The 23,149-nt window shown below is 39.2% G+C and overlaps 1 protein-coding gene across 3 annotated transcripts in view; it reads right to left on the bottom strand.

Moving 5' to 3' along the window:
• The window catches only part of LOC103037390 (inositol polyphosphate-5-phosphatase A), a 210,562-nt gene that overhangs the window by 113,339 nt on the left and 74,074 nt on the right, over positions 1–23,149 (bottom strand). For all 3 annotated transcript variants that reach the window (XM_022684630.2, XM_022684631.2, XM_049481646.1), the window contains one exon: positions 22,016–22,103. In XM_022684630.2, coding sequence (XP_022540351.2) covers positions 22,016–22,103 — 88 coding nt within the window. The remainder of the gene's footprint in view (positions 1–22,015; positions 22,104–23,149) is intronic.

Below are 23,149 nucleotides of genomic sequence, written 5' to 3'. Positions count from 1 at the left end.
TGTGTTAAATCAATGGCCTCTACTGTCCAGTGAAGACTGTCTACTACTACTTCGGCACTGCTGTTGATGAGAATTTGATTGCATTTAGAGACAAGGGCATTGGGTATGACAGGATACTGGATGATCACCATTCTGTTTAATCCCATCTACCCAACTAATTCTTTAACTTAGCTTTCTAGTTTTATAAATCCTTTAGTCAGCCATGTGTGCATTTACCTTTAATCTTTAAATGAGCTGAATGCATTAATTAGAAGGACTGTCCACAAACTTCTGGACATAAAGCTGTCAATGGCTTGGCTTTATCATTAACTAGACTTTTATTTAACATTGTATATATGTTAGCTAGGTTCAGTAGACAGAACAGTACAGAAAACTGACTAATAACAATAATAAGTATAGATTACAGTTAAATGTTTATTAATAAGGAAATGCACATTTCTACTTAAACCCTAACTTTTCTATTTATTTGCAAGCATAAATCAATAAAATCCAACATTTCTAAAGAAAATTGGTGTCAAGTTTTTTTATTTTTTTTATTTCTTCAACTGGGAATGTATGTGGGGTCACTATCTCTGGCTATAATTACAGCCTACCGGTCCGGATAGGGGGAAAAATATCATCATTATTTTTCTTACCTGCCGAGAAATGGCTGGGATTTAAGATAACGATTTCTCTGCGCTATTAACCACACATACGTGATCTATCTGCACCGGGCCTCGGGGGAGAGCTCCTCTCTCTTTCGCCTCGGAATCACGAGCAAAGGATAAGAGAGGGATGAGAGAAAACGAGCGAAGGAACACACTTTTCCTCTGTCCGGGGTGTTTGGATTAGTGGCTGATGGCTCCCTGAAGATGTTCCACCCTCCTCCTCATTCTGACCCCACTCCCCACCTCCACCTCGCCCCCCCACTTCCATCTCTTGTATGAGGCACCTGTGAAGGCTCGTCTTGTGCAGTGTGTGTGTGTGTGTGAGGGACCAGGAGGGGGTTGGTGGGGGATATATACACTTTAGCAGTGAAAAGGTCAGGCAGGCGGGATGAGGCAGGCAAACATGGCCAAGCAAGAGCAGGGGTGTGCGGATGAATCACAGGAGACATGGTGCATGGCAGTGAATGAGTAACCCAAACCCCATTATTCCCCTCTTCCCCGGCAGGGCCCAGATTCATGCTGCTGCATGCTGCCAGTTCATTAGGAGGAAATATCATTCTTCTTCGGCCGAGCTGCCGGCCAGCGGGACAGGCCCCTGGAGGCCCCCCGGAGGGCCCAGAAACCCTGTTTAATTCCACATCATCTGCTCTACCGAGGACCTTAATCTGGGCCTGTGTGATCAATACTATATCAGTGTAAATTAAAATGACAATTTGAACGTAATTAAGCCGGTTAATGCTTGTTTCAAATGTCATTATTTGCACAAGAGGGGAAGAGGAGGCTACCGGCTGAGCTCTGAAGCGAGCGCTCCTGTGTGTGTGTGTACGGGCGTCTGCTTGCAGGTGTATATGAGGAATGTGATGGACAAATATTTTAACTAGTGCTGCCCAGCCTCTGTCTCCGCAGCTGCTGTAAAAAAAAAAAAAAAAAAAAAAAAAAAAGTATGAAGGAGGTCTTAACAAAAGCAGATGAAGTCTCAACCTATGACAGGCGGGGTACCTCTCCAATTCCACAGGAGGATAACGCAAATCACAGCAATCCAATTTAGAGCAGCAAACCCAATTAGAGTGGTATAGGATGAGAAGTGGCACAGAGAGAAAACTGAGGCTGAGGAGTGAGGAAAGTGGCCATGCTGAGAGAGATTGAAAGAGAGGGCTTTCTATACAGACAATAGAAGAAAAAATGTAGACAATTAAGCTGCCATTAAGACAAGAATGAAAGTACACAGTAATTGAGTTATTGCATTACTGCTGCTCCTCTCTGCACAGTTCCCAAAACAGCCCTAGACTTCCCTTGTTGGTGTAAAATAAAGGACCTGTGGCTGTTAGCAGACCTATTAGGGAGTCAGAGAAAAATGACACTGTCCTCGAAACATTAAGAGAGGCCGGAAATGGCTGATCTCATTAACTCAATCTGCGCTGTAACAAGGAGGAGAGGAGTGGCTCTTCCAGGATCTTTAAGCAGCATTCTCTGAAGCAACACAGTGAAACCTTTATTAATCGTCAGTTTACACAGATGAGAAGCCTCATGTGAGTAAAGAAAAACTTAAGAAAAGTTTAAGACATACATTTGATCCTTCTGGATGCATTTATAGCCAAAAATATGTCCTACAATGTATTACCACCCGCACTAAGAAGCACAGTGGATGGTAATGATCATGATGACTAGAATTGTCTGTGCAGACAGACAAACGTTTCTGGCAGAGATCACAACTACATTCAACGCAGCAGTAAAAACAATCTTTTGTTTCAAAGACACCCACGCACACACAGCTGCTGCTTCTGTGAGAAATAACTATCTAAGTTTACCTGTTAAACTTGTGTTTAAATGTAAAGATTATTCTCCGATGTGCTATTGTTCAATCCTCCATTCCAGCAAAGTCAAGTTAGAAACTTACGTTAGAAATCATCAAAACTAGGGCGCTGAGTGGTCCAGCAGTCTAAAGCACTGCCGCTATGAGCAGGAGGTCACAGGTTTAAACCCCAGCTTTGCCATCAAGCTGCCGGCGCTCAGAGGGAGCAAAATTGGCCGCCCTGCTCCCTCCGGGTGGGTAGATGGCGCTCTCTCCACACATCACTCCTAGGGTGATGTCCACAGCACAGGGCGTCTGTGAGCTGATGTACCAGGTGTATGTGTTGGTCTTCACCCTCCTGGTGTGTTGGGGCATTACTAGTGATAGGGGGAGTCCTAATGAGCGGGTTGGGTAATTGGCCAAGTAAATTGGGGAGATAATGGGAAAAATTAGAAATAAAATAATAAAAAATATTAGGGGTGTCACGATCTCGATATTTTATCGAAATCGAATCGAAATGAGGTCATGGTCTCGAGTATCGAAGTCAAAAAGAGGATCGACGATCCCTCCCGCGCGCGCTACGCAAATGGCGCGGCACCAACACAGCGCATCCTATTCATTTAAATAGAGAGCCGCTGCATGAGCGCAGCCCCGCCCTCAGTTCTGCTGTGTGAGAGACAGCTGCCTTTCAACCACGGAGGAGAAACTGAAAACGGATTTATAGAAATATAGACAGGGCTCTCAAGTTTTGAGTGTCGGCGGGAGTGTGATCACTGTTTTTTATCTGTCCAACGGGGGAGGGGGGCGGGGGTTGGGCGCGCAGGTTTTGTATCTGTATCTAACGGAGGGGTGGGTGCAAGCAGGTGAGAGCGTGTGAACTCGCTGAAATGCGTGTGTCAGTGTGACTTGAGAACACTGACTATAGATCACAGTGAGGTGGATTAAAAATCTTAAACTTATAATTGACTACACCTGTTGCTTTCCATTGAATTAAAAAAACATCTTTCTCTCAGATAAAGTAAACACAAGCGTGTTTCTGACTAAAATAAAAGCTTTTCAGGAGAGATATAAGTTAGTGTAAATATTAAGTGTAAATATTTATAAGACAATACCTGACAAAATCTGTTTTAATGATGTTAATAAACATCACTGTGACAGCGCTAGTCACAGTTTTACCACATCACTTATCTAACCAGCCTGTACTGCCCCCCAATAATGCTTTCAATAACCTCTAATAGCCTTTAATAGTCTTCAGTAGCCTTTAAAAGACTTACCTGGCGGCCGTGGTGTGTCCACTAAACTCCGTAGTTATAAACATCCTGAGGTTAGCAGCGCGCTAACTGACCTGTTTATAATGTAATCCGAGCAGTGACTCCGTGTCGGCTGTTCTAACCTGCTGCTGTTAGCTGCTTGGGCTGAAAGATGAACTGTAGTGAGCTGTATTATCCGGTTAGTGGGGTTAAAACCTTTATTTGTTTACAGAAACAGTAAAAACGGACTGGCTGAGCTCTGTAGCCCGTGGCTGGGCTGTACTGAAGTAGTGACTGAGTGAAGAGAGCGGGGCTTGTGCTGCTGCAGCTCCGACTAGTGGTTTGATGAAGAACTGCAGCTTCATGTAAGTGAGCAGTTTCACCAGCCATCCACACACAGCTCTGATAAACTGCTTGTTTTAATAGTGCACACTGTTGCTACCAAAAAAAGTCACTAGATGGCATTACCATATATATCTTAATAAATAATAATAATAATATTTATAATATTTATAATAATAATAATAATAAATATATTATTTAAATTTTATGAGGCATAAAATAATAACAAGAAAAAAAACAAGAAAATCGAGAATCGAATCGAATCGTGACCCTCAAATCGAAAATGAAATCGAATCGAGGATTTAGAGAATCGTGACACCCCTAAAAAATATAAAATAAAAAATTATAAAAACTACACTGAATATATATTAGACTATAACTCTGATGCACTCAAGCCAGTTTGCAATGCGCACCACACTACATATTTGTTTTTCTTCATCACAAAACTATAAGGACAGTTTTATTAATTGACACCACCACTTTTGACAGTGCATTTTCAGAGCTTTGTTTCCTTTCCCACTCTGTAACTTAAATACACACAAACAAACATTTAGATCACAGTCAGGCACACGTCAGAGTCAGAGTGAAACTGAGGTGGAAGCCTTTATCTCACACTGAGGGCATTTTCTGTGCATCCTCTTGTCTCTCAGCTGACAGGCTTGTCTCAGTAATGGTCCATATGCTAAATACAATTGGTTTCACTGATCTGAAAGGTGAAGTGCACATGCGCTTAAACTGACAAACGTTTAAAAGCATGACCACAATGCTGAACAAGCCTCAGGCCCATCACCACTGACTAAGACAAAACGCCTACACGTCTCTCTCGTCGTTGCCTCTTTGGTGCGTCTCCTCGTTCTGGGAATTGGTGTCTGCACTTGATGGCTGTTCATCAAGCCCTAGAACAATGTCGTAACGCATCTGCTTAATGAATTATTAAATGCAAATCAATAATGAATAAATAAGAAAAACAAAGGCAACCTTTGGGTATTTAATTAGCAGAGGTGCTGTAGCGCATCACTAATGAGCTAAGCTAATGGTTGCCATGCGGGTCAATTTTGGCCTGTGCTGGGCTTTTTTTTCCCCCCTGCCTGCTGAACTAAACACAGAGCCGATCCATCACGGGAGCTGTTGACTCAAGTTTCTGCAGTCAAACGTATTAATTATCAGCTCGTTCACAGGCCTGAGGGCGACGGGAGAGTACTCTTAATCAATGCTCACTGTCACATCCGCAGGCTTTTACTCTGCTAACTGGAACCCGGTGTCAGCGGAAGAATAAAACACAAAACTTCACTGGAAAAGTCCACAAGTCCACAAAAGAACCTGATTCCGCTTTTTGCTGCACTTAATTTAGTTAAGTAACACAGCCTCAGGTTAAGTATACAGTTTTAGTGCTTAATATTTTGGCAACCCCTAACATGACTTCCAGGCATTAAGGTCTACAGTCTTGTTAGAGAAAATTAATGCATTTTTTTTTAAACAGCACGTGTTTATGGTTAATGGCCAGTGTGATCTCAAAACTGCATGGCCCTTTTTGCTCACACACACACACACACACACACACACAAATACACAGGGGGAGGGGCGCTAAGGTCAGTCCTCCAGTGACCAGCCAAATCAAGGGTAAGCAAAGTCAGTTTCACATAATTAAAGAAAGCCTTTTAGCCTTTAAGAGGGCACCACACTTTTATGGTATTCATGTATATGGAAAATACACACCTTTATGTCCCCGTGCTCATGCTCCTCTGCCAAGAGTGCTAGCACAAATTAAATGCCTTTAAAATGCAATGTGTTAAGTGACACATCCCAGAGAGAGAGAGAGAGAGAGAGAGAGAGAGTGAGAGAGAGCGAGAGAGAGAGAGAGCGAGAGAGAGAGTGAGAGAGAGCGAGCGAGCGAGAAAAAGAGAGAGAGAGAGAGAGAGAGATTACAACACAAAAGGAAACAAAAAATAGGAGAGCAGCTCAAATTGATCAGATTGACTGTTTTCTAAAGTAAAGCCTAATATTACAGAAAGTGTATTGAAAGTCTGAGCTACTACCATAGTGACAAGACTCACTCTTTGGATGAGCAATTGTAAAATAATCAGATTGACCCTGTTGTATAGTACGTATGAGTTGATCAGATCAACTATACTCTAGAACAGAGGTCACTAATGGGCGGACCGCGGTCTATGTGTTTTGCAGTGCAGTAAACTAACAAACCAATCACATGTGGTGTAAGATCACCAAACACTCTCTTCAGTTAATCAGATCTGTGCAGACGCGTTAAGGAAAAAATAAATAAATAAACACACTGCTCCTCACGCAGGATCGAACCCGTGTTGTCAGGGTCGCGACCGTGAAAAAACGCCTTTATAAGGAGATAGGGAGCCAGAGAACGAGCGGAAAAACGAGAACGGGTGGAAACTTAAGTCACGCCAAGTGCGACAGAGAGACAATATTATTATTATTATTATTATTATATATTTTTTCATCATTCAGTTCAAACAATCTTACAGGATATAGCACTTAATTATATCACAAGTTAACAATCGGTCCGGACCTTGGCCTGTTCTAATTAAATACCCCTGCTCTAGAGTACATTATAGCTAATCAGACTAGTTCTCCTTTCTAGCAAGTTTAGATTTATTAGGCATGCTCTTCTGTAGAGAACCTTGACCTTTCCGCTAGACTAGGACTGATTGATCAGATTAACTCTTCTAGAGCAGGTCTGAGTTGATTAGACTGGCTCTGCCACAAAGTAGTTCTGAACTGACCATATTAGCTCTCATGCCCTTGTAGCCCACGTTAAACTTAATTTAAGTAGATCAGACTGGTTTTGCTTTCAAGTAAGCTTTATGTTGATCATGTGGGCTGTCCTCTGTTTTAATAAGTCATATGCGTGCTCCTGTAGTGTAGTTTTAAATTAATTTTAAGTTGATCAGGTGGGCTGTCTGTCCTCTACTCAGATTTGAGTTTATTTTGATATGAGTTTTAAGTTAATTTTAGTGAGTCAGATATACTCTCCTGTAGTGTAGTGTTTTGTGAGCTTTGAGTTGATTAGATGGGCTATCCTGTACAGTAGTGTTGAGTTCATTTTGAGTTGATTATATGGGCTATCCTGTAGAGTAGTTTAAAGTTAATTTTGAGTTGATCAGGTGGCCTCTCCTCCACAGTTGTTTTGAGTTCATTTTGAGTTGATTAGATGGGCTATCCTTTACAGTAGTGTTGAGTTAATTTTGAGTTAATTATATGGGCTATCCTGTACAGTAGTGTTGAGTTCATTTTGAGTTAATTATATGGGCTATCTTGTGCAGTAGTGTTGAGTTCATTTTGAGTTGATTAGATGGGCTATCCTGTACAGTAGTGTTGAGTTCATTTTGAGTTGATTAGATGGGCTATCCTGTACAGTAGTGTTGAGTTCATTTTGAGTTAATTATATGGGCTATCTTGTGCAGTAGTGTTGAGCTCATTTTGAGTTGATTATATGGGCTATCCTGTACAGTAGTGTTGAGTTTATTTTGAGTTGATTATATGGGCTATCTTGTGCAGTAGTGTTGAGTTCATTTTGAGTTGATTAGATGGGCTATTCATTAGAGAAGTTATGATTTAATTTTGAGTTGATCAGGTGGACTCTCCTCTTTGGTAGTTTTGAGTTAACTTTGAGTCTATTATATAGTCTTTCAGATGGGCTGTCGTATGTAGAGCACGTTTAAATTAATCTCTCCTCTGTAGAACAGTTTTGGGTGGCGCAGAACAGCTTTCTTGTATAGTAGCTTTGAGCAGATCAGATTGGCTCTCCTGTAGAGCAGTTTTGAGTTTGTTAGACAGGTTCTCTTGCACTACAGGTATGAGCTAATCATATTAACTCTCCTATAGAGTAGGTTTGAGTTGATCAGATTAACCTCTGCTGTGTAGCAGTTCTGTGTTGAGCAGGTTTGAGTTCATTAGATTAGCTCTCTTGTAGAGAAGGTTTGAGTTGATCAGACGGGCTCCCCTGCAGAGCAGCATTGTGGCAGTTTGAGTGGAATGGCAGAGAGCATTTCTGCTCTGAGATCTACTCTGATCTCATAAGCAGCTCTGATATAAAAGCCTCTATCTCAGCACTACAGACAGCTGCTGAGAGATGAGGGCTGTGCACGGACAAGCCCTTCATATGATGTAGAGTGGAGTGTCCATGCGTGTGTGTGGGATGTTTTGTGATTTGGTAATACTCCTGAAAGGCTTAATCTCTTACACAGAGCCCTTATCAGAACTCCGTGCAAGACAGCATGAATTCAAGAGAGAACCGCTGAATAGTTCACACTAAATGAGTAAAGGCAATATACATAAACGTTTCTGCCTGATGTGTATGTGTGAGAGAGGCTCTGTCTGTGTGTGTGTCTGTGTGTGTGTGTAAGGAGGGTCCCTTTGGGAGTCCGACTCTGTTCTCTAGAGAGCAGCAGTGTGAGAGGCTACAATAGCAGGGAGATTATGGAAATCAAACCAGAGAGATTAGCTAATGGGAATATAATAGGCCTGGGAGCATGGGTCAACCATACCAGCCCCAGCATGCAAATGAAGAGGAGCGGGAATCAATACGCTTTGGGAAAACATACAGGCCTGGAGGGACAGCATATGAGAGCGAGTGAAAGACAGAGCGACAGACAGAGCAAGAGAGAATTTGATACTGTGTGATGCGTTTTTCATTTTCATGTTTTTTTTTTTATTTAACATGTGGCACTTAAATGTGGGAAAATAAGACTGTATTGTTCACAGTAAGGTCAGAATATGAATTTCTGAGTCTACGTCACTGATCAAATATGGATTAATAACATGCCATTAAGTTTCCAAAACTACAGAAAAGAAAAGATATATTGGCAAAGAAAGTTTCACTGTAACACCCCATCTCTAATCATTGGCAATGTAAGAGGCCTCCCTGTCTAACAAACCTGCCATCATGAAAGTTTCCAGTGTTGCAAAACTGACACTGTGATAACTCTGATTGTATCAAAACTGTAACCGAACTGAAACAAATGGAGAAATTGGCAATAAGGCGATTTGTGTACTACGGTAACCAGACTTGCTTATGTAAATAAGCTGCTGCCATAGTACCATAATGTAACCAAACTGCTGTAACTGCTGGCACCTTAACAAAATATCCAATGAAGCACATCTGTCAGTAGTACAAAACTTCCATCTGCCATAATAACGACAGTTCAATAATAACAAAACTGCCACAGTAACAAAATTGTCAACAGAATTACTGCCACTGTAACAGTACCACAATATAAAAAATTCAGTAATATTTGATATACATTATTAAATGTTTGTGTTAGTGGTTCTTACATTACTATTACACATTTTCACTGTTGTGTACTGTTACAGTGGCAGTAATTCTGTTGACAATATTGCTACTGTGGCAGTTTTGTTACTATTGAATTATGTTTCACTGGCAGTCGTTATTATGGCATATGGAAGTTTTGTACTACTGACAGATGTGCTTCATTGGATATTTTGTTAAGGTGCCAGCTGTTACAGCAGTTTGGTTACATTATGGTCTTATGGCAGCAGCTTATTTACATAAGTAAGTCTGGTTACCGTAGTACACAAATCGCCTTATTGCCATTTTCTCCATTTGTTTCAGTACGGTTACAGTTTTGATACAGTGAGAGTTATTACAGTGTCAGTTTTGCAACACTGGAAACTTTCAAGGTGGCAGGTTTGTTAGACAGGGAGGCCTCTTACATTGCGAATGATTAGACTAGATGATTAGTGTTACAGTGGAACTTTTGTTATTGTGCCAGATGTTACAGTGGCAGTCTTATTACAATGGCAGTTGTTACGATGGCACTCCTCACAGTGGCTCTCATTTCCAGACCAGAGCTAGAGGTAAGTCCCACTTCTCCATCACTTCTAGGGGTTTCACGATTCTCTAAATCCTCGATTCAATTTTATTTCCGATTTTAGGGTCACGATTCGATTTGATTCTCGATTTTCTTTTTTCTTTTTTTTTTTACAGCAGACAGGGCCTATGCCAAATTTACAATATCTTATTTTACTCAGCACTCATCTAAAGACCTGTGAGAAGCGGCAGCCAACAGCACACAGCGTACTCTTAACCGGAAACGATCGTCCACCTGGAGGCCTCTCATCGGGCACTACAGCATTTTACCCAGGACAGAGTGTGTGTGCTGTAGCGTGGGATGGGACTGAGTTTCATGAACATGGCCTCTCCACTCTCTCCTCTTATTCTCATTCTAGCCAGCGTGGCAGGCCCATCCATCAGGACCTGGGCACAGGACACCTCCTGCCTGCTCACAAATGCATGAAGCCTGCAATAAAATTAACCTTGTGGCAATTGTTTTCTCACACGTTTGATGGGCCGGTGGCAGCTCATCCGTTAGCGAGGGGACATAAAATAGTCAGGCGCAGATGTGCAAAAAATTATGACGAGGGGCCACGACGCGCCCGGGATAGCATGGGATTATTGAGTCAAGACCTGATCAATCAACGAGGGAGAGGACGGAGAACAAAGCATATGTCTGGATGATTATGTACGCATGGAGTATGAGCTTTAACAATACGCCGCCAGGAGAACGCAGGTCTGTAAACGGCAGAAAGAAGGAGAATTTAAGGAACAGATACACTCCACTATACGCCACGCCACTACACTCCACTACACTACAAGCTCTTTTTCCATTATTTTATTTTAGAATTAGAACATAGATGGCGAAATATTTGACTGGTGAACTTCATATGGTAAACTCTATTTTCATTTTTTAATTAAAACAGTTATTGATTTGCGACAATTCGTATATATTAAAGGGAGATTGAAAAATCAGTTTGTTCATATTGAGACAGAGTAATCAATATGATAATCTACGTGTGAAACCTTGATCTGGAAATAAAATGAACACATTATTTCACCTGTTGTAGAACACTGTTCACTTGGCATCTTATGTCAATGTTTGGTATCAGTGTGTATCAATTTATATAGTAAGAAGCAGGTAATCTGTATTAGGGGTGTGCTATATTGTATCGTACACGATAATATCGCCAAAAAATATATATATTGTGTACGATGATATACCTTGAAATATAGTGCCATATTTCACACCCCAGTTATCACATCAGGGTACTACTTTTTTGCTATTTTTAGCAAAAAAAAAAAATCACACGGTTCTTATTTTCCATTACATATCTACTAGAGTCAGATTATATCTGTCCAGTATCATTTATTTCACTTTAATCCTTGATATATGGGGAAATTTGGAGTGCATTATTATATGTCTCATGACATTCTGGATCATTGACTTCTGTTACAAATTAATGTTACTGTATAATATCTTGTATTTTTTTAAAAACTCAGTTAAGGGTGTGCCATATCACACCGTATGCAATAATACATTTTATATTCATTTTGTTGCAGTAGTGTATTCTTGAAATAATTCAGTATTTCGTCATATCGCCAAGAGTATCGTTATCGCGAAAATACCATGAAATATCGGGATATTATTTTAGGGCCATATCGCCCACCCCTAATCTGTATGAAACAGCTGACCTGAACTAATTGAAATGAATGAAATTCGTATGCAAAACAGAGAGGAGGTGGTCTGAGATACATTTCAGCCACATTATACTGCAGGGTAAACATATTGATCTCACTGACGATCTTGTCACCAAATAAATCTTTTAGTGTTGGGTGCATGACTACTGATAGGGAAGCTCACATAAAAGAAAAGTGGGTAACTGGCTATGCAAATTAGAGAAAAAATTATATAAAATATATTTTATTTGAATACCCCTGGTATTGGGCGAAACTATGAAAGAGCAAGTGTCCCAATACTTTTGTCCATACACCTTTTTATTCCATTTTTTCTATTGGGGCCAGGATTTAGAAACTGGGCATCTCTGCTTTTCAAGCCATCTTTACATATTCCTCAAATTCCTTACACCCTGACCTACTCTCGCCCAGCAGAGATGGCCTGAGTGCCACTGTGTGTGTGTGTGTGTGTGTGTGTGTGTGTGTGTGTGTGTGTGTGTGTGTGTTGCTTGGGGAGGGAAGGGGTGTGCTGTGTGGACGACATAGAAAGATGGGGGGAGGGGTGGAAAATCCTTCAGTAGGTGTTTATTTGCTCTCAACACCTCCTAAGCGATCAATATTTTTAATTTGGGACCGAGTTATTATTTTTCACATCACTGGGCTGGGGAGCAGAGTAAAGTGGCTCATATTTTAGCGCTAAAAAGATCGATATGACAGGCTCACCTTCACTGTGCCCCGCTCTCTCTCTCTCTCTCTCTCTCTGTCTCTCTCTCTCGCGCTCTCGCCCTCTCTCGCTCACGCCACACCAGGGGCCAAACACACCCCATAATGTACACACAGCGGCAGGGCCCTCACATCATCATCACACACCCAAACGCGTGCAGACACATATACACATGCGTCTGATTTACTCCCTCACCCTACATCCTGCTGCTGCCCCCTCTGAACTAATCTGACCATACACACTCCACTTTATCAGGCTGCTGTTTATGAGGCCTGGGGTTCTCTATCGGTGTGTGTGTGTGTGTGTGTGTGTGTGTGTGTGGGGTACACATAAGTAGATGTTGTAGTCTCGTCACAGTGATAGGGTAATGCAGAGTGTGGACTCTAGAAGATTCTCAGATTAGGCTCTCAATAAGAAACGCATCTATTTTTCTGCCCCTCACTGCAATCCATTAATTGTCTATACGTTTCAGCCCAAATTTTTTCAAGTGAGCCCCAGTCTGCCTTCTCCCCTTAATAATTCTCTTCTGATGGCAGACTCATTGATTGTCGCTCAACATATGTCTAGGGGGAGTGTGTGCGCACACTGGTGTTGGGCCGAGTGGACGTGTGTGGTGTGTATTTGCACTACTGAGAGCTTGACTGATGGCCTGGGAGAGTTATGGCTCTACAATATTGCTCCACTGACATCTCCTCCATTCAAATAGCCTCAGTGAGCTCTGCACTTTGCACCGCGAGAGAGGCCGTGGATTTAGTTTGCAATATTTTAAGCTGGTTATGCATGCGTTCTTTTTCTCCGGAGGAGGGGGAAGTGTGTAGGGGGGTGTGGTACTGTGGGTAAGAGGAAGTATTTCTTTCTACACACAGGTTACTCAGCATCACCACGATCTTACCACAAACCTCAACCCACCGCTAATCCTGCACAAAAGAGGCAGAGAGTAAGAAACAGAGAGAAAAAAAAAGTAAGAGAAAGAGAAAAAGAGAGAGAGAGAGAGAGAGAGAGAGAGAGAGCTTGTGTGCAAGACACAAGCACAAGTGTATGAGTCTACATGAGAATGTGTGTGAAAAGAAAAGTAAGAGCAGGCAACAGAGTAAAAGAATAAAAAAGAGAGCAAAAAACACTATGTACACTAGTAAGTGTAAGAAAAGAAGGATATATAAATAAATATTGCAAAAAATGTGCAAGAACACAATAATTGAAAAGTATGCAATTGCAAGAAAGTAACAGAGAGCATGCTAAAGCAAGTGAGAGTGTCTGTGCAAGAAAGAAAGAGTTTTACTACAGCCTGCGTAGTAAAACCACTCCAGATGATCCAGAACGCAGCAGCACGTCTGGTCTTCAACCAGCCAAAACGGGCACATGTCACCCCACTGCTCATTGAGCTCCATTGGCTACTAGTTGATGCTCGCATCAAATCCAAAGCTCTTACAATCGCCTACAAGGTGATGACAGAACAGCTCCTTCCTACCTGCACTCGCTCCTGAAGGCTTACGCTACCTCCCGGCCGCTGCGCTCCTCCAATGAACGTCGCCTCGCTTTACCAAACAAACATTCAGACAAAGCAATCCAGACTGTTCTCATACCGAGTTCCCCAATGGTGGAACAAACTACCTTCCACTACCAGATCAGGAGAATCTCTCGCCATCTTTAATAAACTCCTGAAGACAGAGCTCTTCAAAGAGCACTTACTCTCCTAACACCTCTAACTAACTACCTTCTACTACCAGATCAGGAGAATCTCTCGCTATCTTTAATAAACTCCTGAAGACAGAGCTCTTCAAAGAGCACTTACTCTCCTAACACCTCTAACAAACTACCTTCCACTACCAGATCAGGAGAATCTCTCACTATCTTTAATAAACTCCTGAAGACAGAGCTCTTCAAAGAGCACTTACTCTCCTACCACCTCTAACACACTAACTACTTCTAACCTCATTTCCTTCTTCACCTCCTTCACTTCTCTATCCTATTATTTCCCTTCAACCTCCTTTAAGCCCTATCTAAAAAAATGGTTTAGCTTAACTTCTATTACTTTTGTACTTGACTATTGTCGCTTTGGACAAAAGCATCTGCCAAATGTAATGTAATATAATATAATGTAAAAAAAAAGCAAGTGACAGTGTAAGAGAGTGAGAGAATGCCTACAAAGAAAAATAAAAAAAAATCAAACTCAAATTAAGACATAAATTAAAAGTACACAGTAATTGAGTTATTGCATTACTGCTGCTCCTCTCTGCACAGTTCCCAAAACAGCCCTAGACTTCCCTTGTTGGTGTAAAATAAAGGACCTGTGGCTGTTAGCAGACCTATTAGGGAGTCAGAGAAAAATGACACCGTCCTCGAAACATTAAGAGAGGCCGGAAATGGCTGATCTCATTAACTCAACTGTGCTGTCACAAGGAGGAGAGGCTCTTCCAGGATTTTTAAGCATCATTTATGTATTAGTTTTTGCATAAATGATACACTCATTTGAACACCAGAAATAATGCCTTCTAAATATCAAGTTTATATCAACTTATTAGCAACTATTGTTCAAGAATGGTATTTTTTAAAGTTCCCTAAATAAAAACAAAACAAGTAGGGAAGCAAGAAATATGAATCAAAAATCTAACATGACACAGATATTTAGTTTTGTATGATACTTATAAACATTATGGGCTGGTTTTCTGGACAGGGATTAAGCCTAAAATTTTCATTCAAATTTCAAGACTAGTCTTCATCCCAGTCTGTGAAACTGCCCCTGCATTACGGTCAGAGTTCATACACCTTTTGCAAGGTAAAAATTCAAGCACTTTTCAAGCACTTTCAAGGCCCAATTTCAAGTTTTTCCAGCACCTTTCAGCTGTGGTAAATTAATGATAAGGGTGATATCTCAAAACTGCAATTAAGCAATAATCAATATATCGCAAAATTATTCTCCACACTTCACAGCGATTGTGTTACTGAGACAAAAAAATACTTCTAAGTAAGTAAATCGCAGGAATTATGGATTTATTGGTGTCAGATTCACACAATTTAAATACCAATGTTCTTCACCACATGTTTACCCCATTTTGCCTTAACTTTATCCTGATACAGCAATTTAGGCTATCCTTAATATCATAACGACACTTCTACTGCATGCAGCATGTTCTAATAACTTGTATTTTTACAGTAAAACACACACTAGGGTAGCACGTTTTGACAGGGTAGCACAACTCGATAGAACACCGGTTCCTTGTAAACCAACTCCTCTTTGATTACGAAAAAGAACCGTACATGGAGGCGCGAGCGAAGCCTTTTTTATTTTACGCTCTGCAATGTTTTCTTTAAGTGAACTTTAGTCAGTTATTTGTTGTAAAGTAAACGCAGTTACAATTTCAAGCTTTTTCAAGCACTTTCTACATAATTCCAGCACTTTCCAGGCCTGGAAAACAGAACATTAAAATTCAAGCATTTTCCAGGATTTCAAGCACCCTACGAACCCTGTAAGGTGAATTATCTGTTTGCCAAACAAGAGTAGAGAAGAAAGAGTGCTGAGTAAATCCTACAGCAGCCTTTACAGAAGAACATATACAGCCAAAGAGACCCAATTACCCCTGTGGTAGTCTCCACTGCAGGTAGCACACATCCTGAGGCCTGCAGGAGGCATCAGCCTGATCTTTCTCTAGATGCAGCACAGACTGTGTGTTAAATAATATATTTTACCACAGAGACATGTGTTTTTTAAGGTTAAGACTGAACGATACAGATAACCACTGTTGCACCGATACTGGCACTTAAACACAGTATCAGTATCAGCAATACCACAAATACAGCACCAAAACCACAAATCGGTTAGTGACACACATGCTGACACTTGACTGAAGTCAGCAGCATTTGCGTGGTGTGGATTGATTATGCATCTCTAGTAGGGGTGGGCGGTATGTCTCTAAAATAAGATCACAATATTTCAGGGTATTTTTGCGATAACGATATACTTGGCGATATAGGAAAATAGAAAAATAATTTATTAATTTCAGGAATATAGATTAATAGTATAACAATATAATCATAATGTAGCAAAATAAATAATAGCATAAAAATAATATTATACAGCAAAAATATGGCAGAGTAGTTATGCATGCATATAAACTGCAAACTAAAACAATTAAACAAAAAATACACCTAAAGCTTCACAGTAAATAATAGACTACGTTCAAGACAGAACATCCCTATTATTTTTTATGATATGGATTTTTAAAACATGATATTTCTGTGCCATGATATATTGTATATGATACAATATTGCCCACCCCTAATCCCTATTTTCAAGTTTTACTGCATTATGTCCTTTTTATTATTTTTTCATAAGTCTGAAGCTTTAATTTGTGCATTAACTTAATCAAAAAATGCTGTTCTGTGAAGATTTTTCTTATTCTTATTTGGGACACAGAACGTCATTTACCTTCCTTTACCATACTATTAAAAATGTAATTCTACAAATATCAAGATTTATAGACACCTATCAAGTAGTTAGTATCTCAGTATCTGCAGATATATGACAATTCGGCTTTGATATCGGAGGGTAAAAAGTGATATTACTGCATTCCTATATGCAACTATATGCATTCTAATATTTTGTAAACTCTATTTTTTTTTATTTTAAGCAGAAACTATTGTTAAACATTTGCCAACTGTTTTGTATATTTTCCCACAAGGTTCTATTTTAGTGCCAATGAAACTGATACCAATTAAACCAGTAATTTATGCACCCAAGTGCTTCAACAATCACATTAAAATTACTGAAACAACTACAGGCAGAGAGACACATCTAATATCACAGTTTAGAGAGTGCTGTTTCAAACTAGATATGTTACAAGATGTAATTCATCAGCCTCAACCCCACTGATATTAATATGCCACCTTGTAGTTTTCTCTTAAGATGCTGACGCAGAACTGTCAAGCTGTCAATCCAGCTGAGCTCATTTTTAAAAGAAGAGAGTTAACTTTATTATAGTTGTCAAAATCAACAATTCTTACCCCTTCATTTCAAATTATCTGGATAGAAGGCATAAATGCAGTCAATAAATTGATAAAATGTATAGGCAACTATTATAGCAGATGCTATCAGTCATTTATTAGTTGCTGCAACTTTTAATACAATCCATTTTTCCAATCACTAAAAGGACAGGCCCCATTTGCACCAAACTACAGAATTTGACAAGACACCAGGACAGAGCAAAAAAAAAAAAAAGCTGCAAATTACTGTTAAACCATGACGTCTCACTCCCTCCACAATTCAGATGCCTCTTATCTGTTCTACAGGAACAAAGAGGAACAGATTTCATTTCCAATTAAAGCGTCTGGCAGAGACAAAGGCTTTAGTGAACGATGACCGAGAGGCTGGCAGCGCTACAAGAGATGCAGGCTGGTTTAAACACATGTAACAGTTCATGTAGCAATAGAGGAGCACGCCTGCACGCACAAACGCACACACACACACACACCCTGACACCCACCCAAGTGGTGGTAATAAGAGGCAGACATTAGTGCACATCATTACCCATGGAGCCTTGGGGCCCAGGGGCAGAGGTGGATGATAAATATTAATAGTCTGAAACAAGTGGACGGGGAGCAGCACGATCAGGCCTGCCTTTTCCTAATTGACATTTTACCTGCTGTATACCTTAACTATCCTGTAAAACAGGAGCCAGGCCACACCAGCTTCTGTCACTCAACGTGTGCCGTCCTCCAACACTGCTGCCTGCCCGTCTGCCCGCCTGCCTGCCTGCGTGCATGCAGATTATTACACAAGCACAGACACTGCTGCCACTACATCATCTAATAGGGGTGTGATGAGATCTCGGGGCACGAGATTTCGCGAGATTAAAACATGACAATATTTCTAGTCAAGCTTAAACCTGTCTCGCGGGGGAAGAAACAGTAGATGAGCTCCGCGGTACAGTTAAAAAGCTCCGCGGTACAGCTAAAAAGCTCTGTACTGTATGTTCTGTCTCTGTTTGCACTTCAAGCATAGTCTTAATATGACTGGTTGTGGTTATGTATAGTTAAATTACAAGAGATTTAGGAGAAAAAACACAAACTATATGCTAAATAGGACTGGTTGTGGTTTGCACTTATTGTTTGCACTATATAAGACCTAGAAAAGTTTTATTTTTATATATCTTATTCTTATTTCTATTTCTTATAGAACCAATGTGTGAGAGAAACCAGTCTGTTAAGTTTGCTTTATATGATTTTGTCAAATAAAACTAGTTTTTAAGCCATTTTTCATTTTTGGCCTTTTTTTTATTTTAAAATCTCGCCACGTCTCGTTCTTGTGAACCCAGTATCGTGTCTCATCTCGTGATATTACTCGTCGTCTCGTCGTATCATCTAACTATATACACTTAAACTCTGCTTTCAAACAAAGCAACATATTTTAAATTGCAATTCTGAGGAGTTCTTTATAACGAACACAATAAGACATAAAAACAAGCAACATTTTTTCAGCTGATCTTGCTTTGTGTAGTCTGTCTCACCTTCACCTATTTCTTTAATTCAATTTTATTTATATAGTGCTTTTTACAACAACATTGTCACACAGATACGAGTCTAAGCCTCTTATGGGTAAACCCACAGTGATGTTGCCAACAGTAGCAAGGAAAAACTTGTTTTTTCAGTTGTTTTTGGTATAACTAATCTTCATTTTTTTAGTTTAGGCCTTTTTTCATTTCCGGTTCAGTTTAGTAACAATGTTCTGAAGAAGTTAGCTGATCTTATAGATTTTATCATTCTTTTTATCCTTTTATTTATAATAAACAATAATTTATTTCTCTTGTATTAACTCACTAATTCATGTGAATTAACAACTGAAATTTAAATCTATTTATCTGCATTTGGTATGCATATCTTAATATCATGATAGAAGTTCATTAATTCACTCTAATATAAAAGCCTGTCTATATCACCCAAAATGATCATATGAATCTGGCAGTGGTTGCTTATATTGTTTCTTTTATGATTAATGTTATGTCCATTGTAACTGTTTTGATAAATAGACTAACAGAAATGATCCAAACACAAGGTTTTTGCGTGGCAGGGATATGTTTATTTTAAATGAGGGTTAATACTTCTACTGAAACTAATACTCAATCAAAACCATTATGCAAAAAAATCTTAAAAATTCTACAGAAGTCGAAAAATCCTACTTAATTTTAGTGGAAGTTTTTCACGTATAAAAGGTAAAAAAAAAAGGTAGGTGGAGCATTTATATTGGTCTATTCCTATGAAATTTTTGAACAATGGCAAAAAATATATATATATATAATCATGATGAAAGATTTCTAGATTAATTGATATATTAATACAATTTATATTAATTGTTATTGTTATTCATACAGTTAATAACAACTGCCACATTTAATAGTTTTTTAAATCTCAGACTTTAGGATAGACAAGAGCTGTACAATATATCGCTTCAGCATTATTGTTACAAAGTGAGCATGTAAGAGAAATACTCTGCAGGATGTGAAAGTCCACTAATGGTATAATGGTACAGAAGCATAATGCTGGTACTAGAATGCAAAAGAAACAGTAAGAGAGACTTTTTTTAGCTTATAAAACCACAAAATAAGTACTAACACATCCCTATTTGCTCTACAATTAATTCTACAGTATGTGCATATAAGTCTGTTAGATAATTAAAAGGTATATTCCAAGATGTCAATGCCAGGATTCATGGGGCTAGAATTGTGAAAGAGTGATTCAGGGAGCATGAGATCATCATTTTCACACATGGATTGAGAGAGTTCACCACAGAGTCCAGATCTTAACCTCACTGAGAATCTTTGGGATGTGCTGGAGAAGACTTTGTGCAGTGGTCAGACTCTACCGTCATCAATGCTGCTGCAAGATCTTAATGAAAAATGAAAGCAACACTGGATTGAAATAAATCCTGTGACATTGCAGAAGCTGAATGTGTGACGCAATTAAAGCTAAAAGCGGTCCAACAACACATCAGAATGTGTGACCTTTTTTTTTTTTTTGGTGGTGACTTTTATTTTCGGCCAGGCAGTTTATTTAACAGAGATCACAATCTTGTGTTCTTCTAGAGTTGGATAATATGGAGCAGACACAAATTTAAATGATTAAATAAAATTATGATTATGCTGATTTATAGGACCAATATGATGTCCGTGATCCCATCTTCATCAAGATTCAAATATGACGACATGACCGCTATGTACCACATGCTGAGAAAAGCTGTTTGTGATGCAACTTCATGATACTGATATTGACATACTGACCAGCCCCCCAATACCCCTTTACCCCATACAGGGAAATCTACAGTTCTAAAGAGTGCAACAAGAACATCTTTGTAGAAGTTGCTGCTGCCACACTATCTCCTCCTGCATGATCTGGAAATTGACAGGTTGAGCAGACAACAAACAATTACCCTAGAGCGAAAAATCGAAAGCGGGAAAAACAAACGTCACGTCGGAGCAGCTAAATGGCACACGCTCTGTATGACTGGACTATTAAGAGATTTATTGACTGCGTGATACACTGGAAACTTTGGTTTTGTTGAACTTTTGAGGAAGGAAATGAGCGCTCTGAGATCTACTCCCTGTAGTAAGCAGCGCTGACAAGAATCCAGTAGCTACCAAATCACTTTAATTATGCTTGGTTTCAGAAAATACAGCAGCAGGTTAATTGAAAATGCATTTTAACAGCAAGCCGTAAAAAAGACATGATGTTTTTTGCAGCAGGGTTGCATTCTGAAACCCTGCTGTTTGGATGAAAACTAAAACCAGGATTTATAGTAGCACTTTTTACAACATTACAGACATGTCTTAACACCTAAATCCACTTTAGGAGACTGTTTACCATCGGGCTGAGGAGAATGCAGCAGGGATCTCTTGTAGTATGCTGCCACCAGGTGGACATGTTGTGTATCTGCACTTCTTCCTTGTCAACAGTTAATAACACTTTTGGTCCCATACAGAGAAGCATGTTTATAATAGGCCATGTTAATATGCAGCCTGATATTCTGCTGATAATCAGACTAATACCTCAATAAGAATAAAAATGATTGTGTATATACTTCAGCTGGAATAGACTAGACTAGACTTAAGAATTGAAGCTCAGCCCCAGCAGAGCCACCCAGGCAGCTGGTACACAACCCTGGGATGGATTTTTACTTTCTGGACCTGGGTTACCAAAGTTGACTTTAAACACTGTGTTAAGTAGTAAAACAACAGTCATTATATTTCTAATGGTGAAGTTTAAGTATGATTTCTCGCTGTGTGCAAGGCACCAACACACATTATTATGGCAATTATTACTGCTAAATAAATAATTATATTGCAAGTCATGAATGGCTGTCATGTCATTCAGAAATTTGGCTTCCACTTAAAATCTGTGAATTCCTTCAGTACAACTCTCCATTACCATCCTTTACTGAGCTCTATTATTATCCAGAGCATGTGATTTTTTTTTAAGAGTATAAAGTGACTGAATGGTGAGTATAGTAATAAGTATAGATGAATGTGGCACAGAAAAAAATACATTACAATTACATTAAAACAATTACATTAAAACTATTACTTTAAAAAACAAAAAACCCTCTCTGAGCATTAGCACATATTCAGTTTTGTTAAAGATCACAGATCACAACGGCAGCTTATGCTACAATTCCTACATGTTAAGGCTTTAACCATGAATGAGGTACTAAGACTAAAAGAACACACTGAACACGCAGAGCTGATGAGATGCAGTTACTGTATCTACACTTACTGTGAAATGCTCCTGGGACTTGTAGTTCTCGTCGAGGTAGACACGCGCTCTGTTGAACTCCTTCATAGCATCGCTGGATAGTAACTCTCTGCCAGGAAAACAGAACATACAATTATCTCTGAATTATGGCAAGAATATACTAATTTTATCTAAGCTATTATCAGGAAATTGGTGTATTTCAAAAAAGCATGGGAATAGTTTGTCACCAGACTAAGATGTACCTTGTAGTGATAATTACTGGCCATTTAATCAAAAACCCCTACCATTCATTTGCAATTATAGACTGCAGCCTACCTGTTGCTGCACAATTTATCAGTCCCAGCTTAATCAAAAGTGACCTCTGCTGACCAGGTATTATTTGGATAAAATAATATTTACAATAAAAAAGCAGCAAATTCAATACAGTATCACAATGTTTTAAAATAATTTTCAAAATGGTGCGTTCTGAAGTCTTTTTTTAGGTCATGAAAGTCTTAGCATTAGATTTTGGGTGAATTATTTTGTATAATATAGATATGAAACTATATGTATTAAAACATAGATATGTCATATTAGTATATTTATGAGGTAGTTTAAGTTTGCTATTGTTAACAGCTCAGTTTATAATATGTAGGTCTTAAATAGAGGACAGTCTTAAAAGAGGTTTAAGGGTTATTTAGTAAAGACAACGGTGCTATACCTTAGTTCAGAACCATAACAACCCAAATAACCATTTGAATGCTTAAGAATTACTTGCTTAAGTGGTTCTAAATTGTAAAATGGTTGTAATGCATGATGGAAACCATACCCTTTACTATACCATACCTTATCACACCAGATCACCACAGCCCAGATGCTTAATACAACAGTGACACCAACATGTTAGTGGCATGATACCCTGCATGGTAGTGCATTCTTTATATTATGTTCAATTACACTGTAACAAATAATTTTTCAGTTCAAACAAAAACGAATGTATTAACTAGATTTAAATAAATACTCAAATAAATAATGTTTTACATGAAGCAATTTCTTTTCTTTCTTAAGCTGAATGGACAAACCACTTACAGTGTAGATGATGTACAGTGAGCAAATGTCCTCAAAAACAGTTTGTTTCCAAAAGAAAAATGTAAATTTCTGAACAACTTTACATTA

The sequence above is a fragment of the Astyanax mexicanus genome, chromosome 7 (genome assembly GCF_023375975.1).
Source record: "Astyanax mexicanus isolate ESR-SI-001 chromosome 7, AstMex3_surface, whole genome shotgun sequence".
Taxonomy (NCBI): domain Eukaryota; kingdom Metazoa; phylum Chordata; class Actinopteri; order Characiformes; family Acestrorhamphidae; genus Astyanax; species Astyanax mexicanus.
The sequence above is the reverse complement of the archived record's forward strand: the minus strand, read 5'-3'. Positions and strand labels throughout refer to the sequence as shown.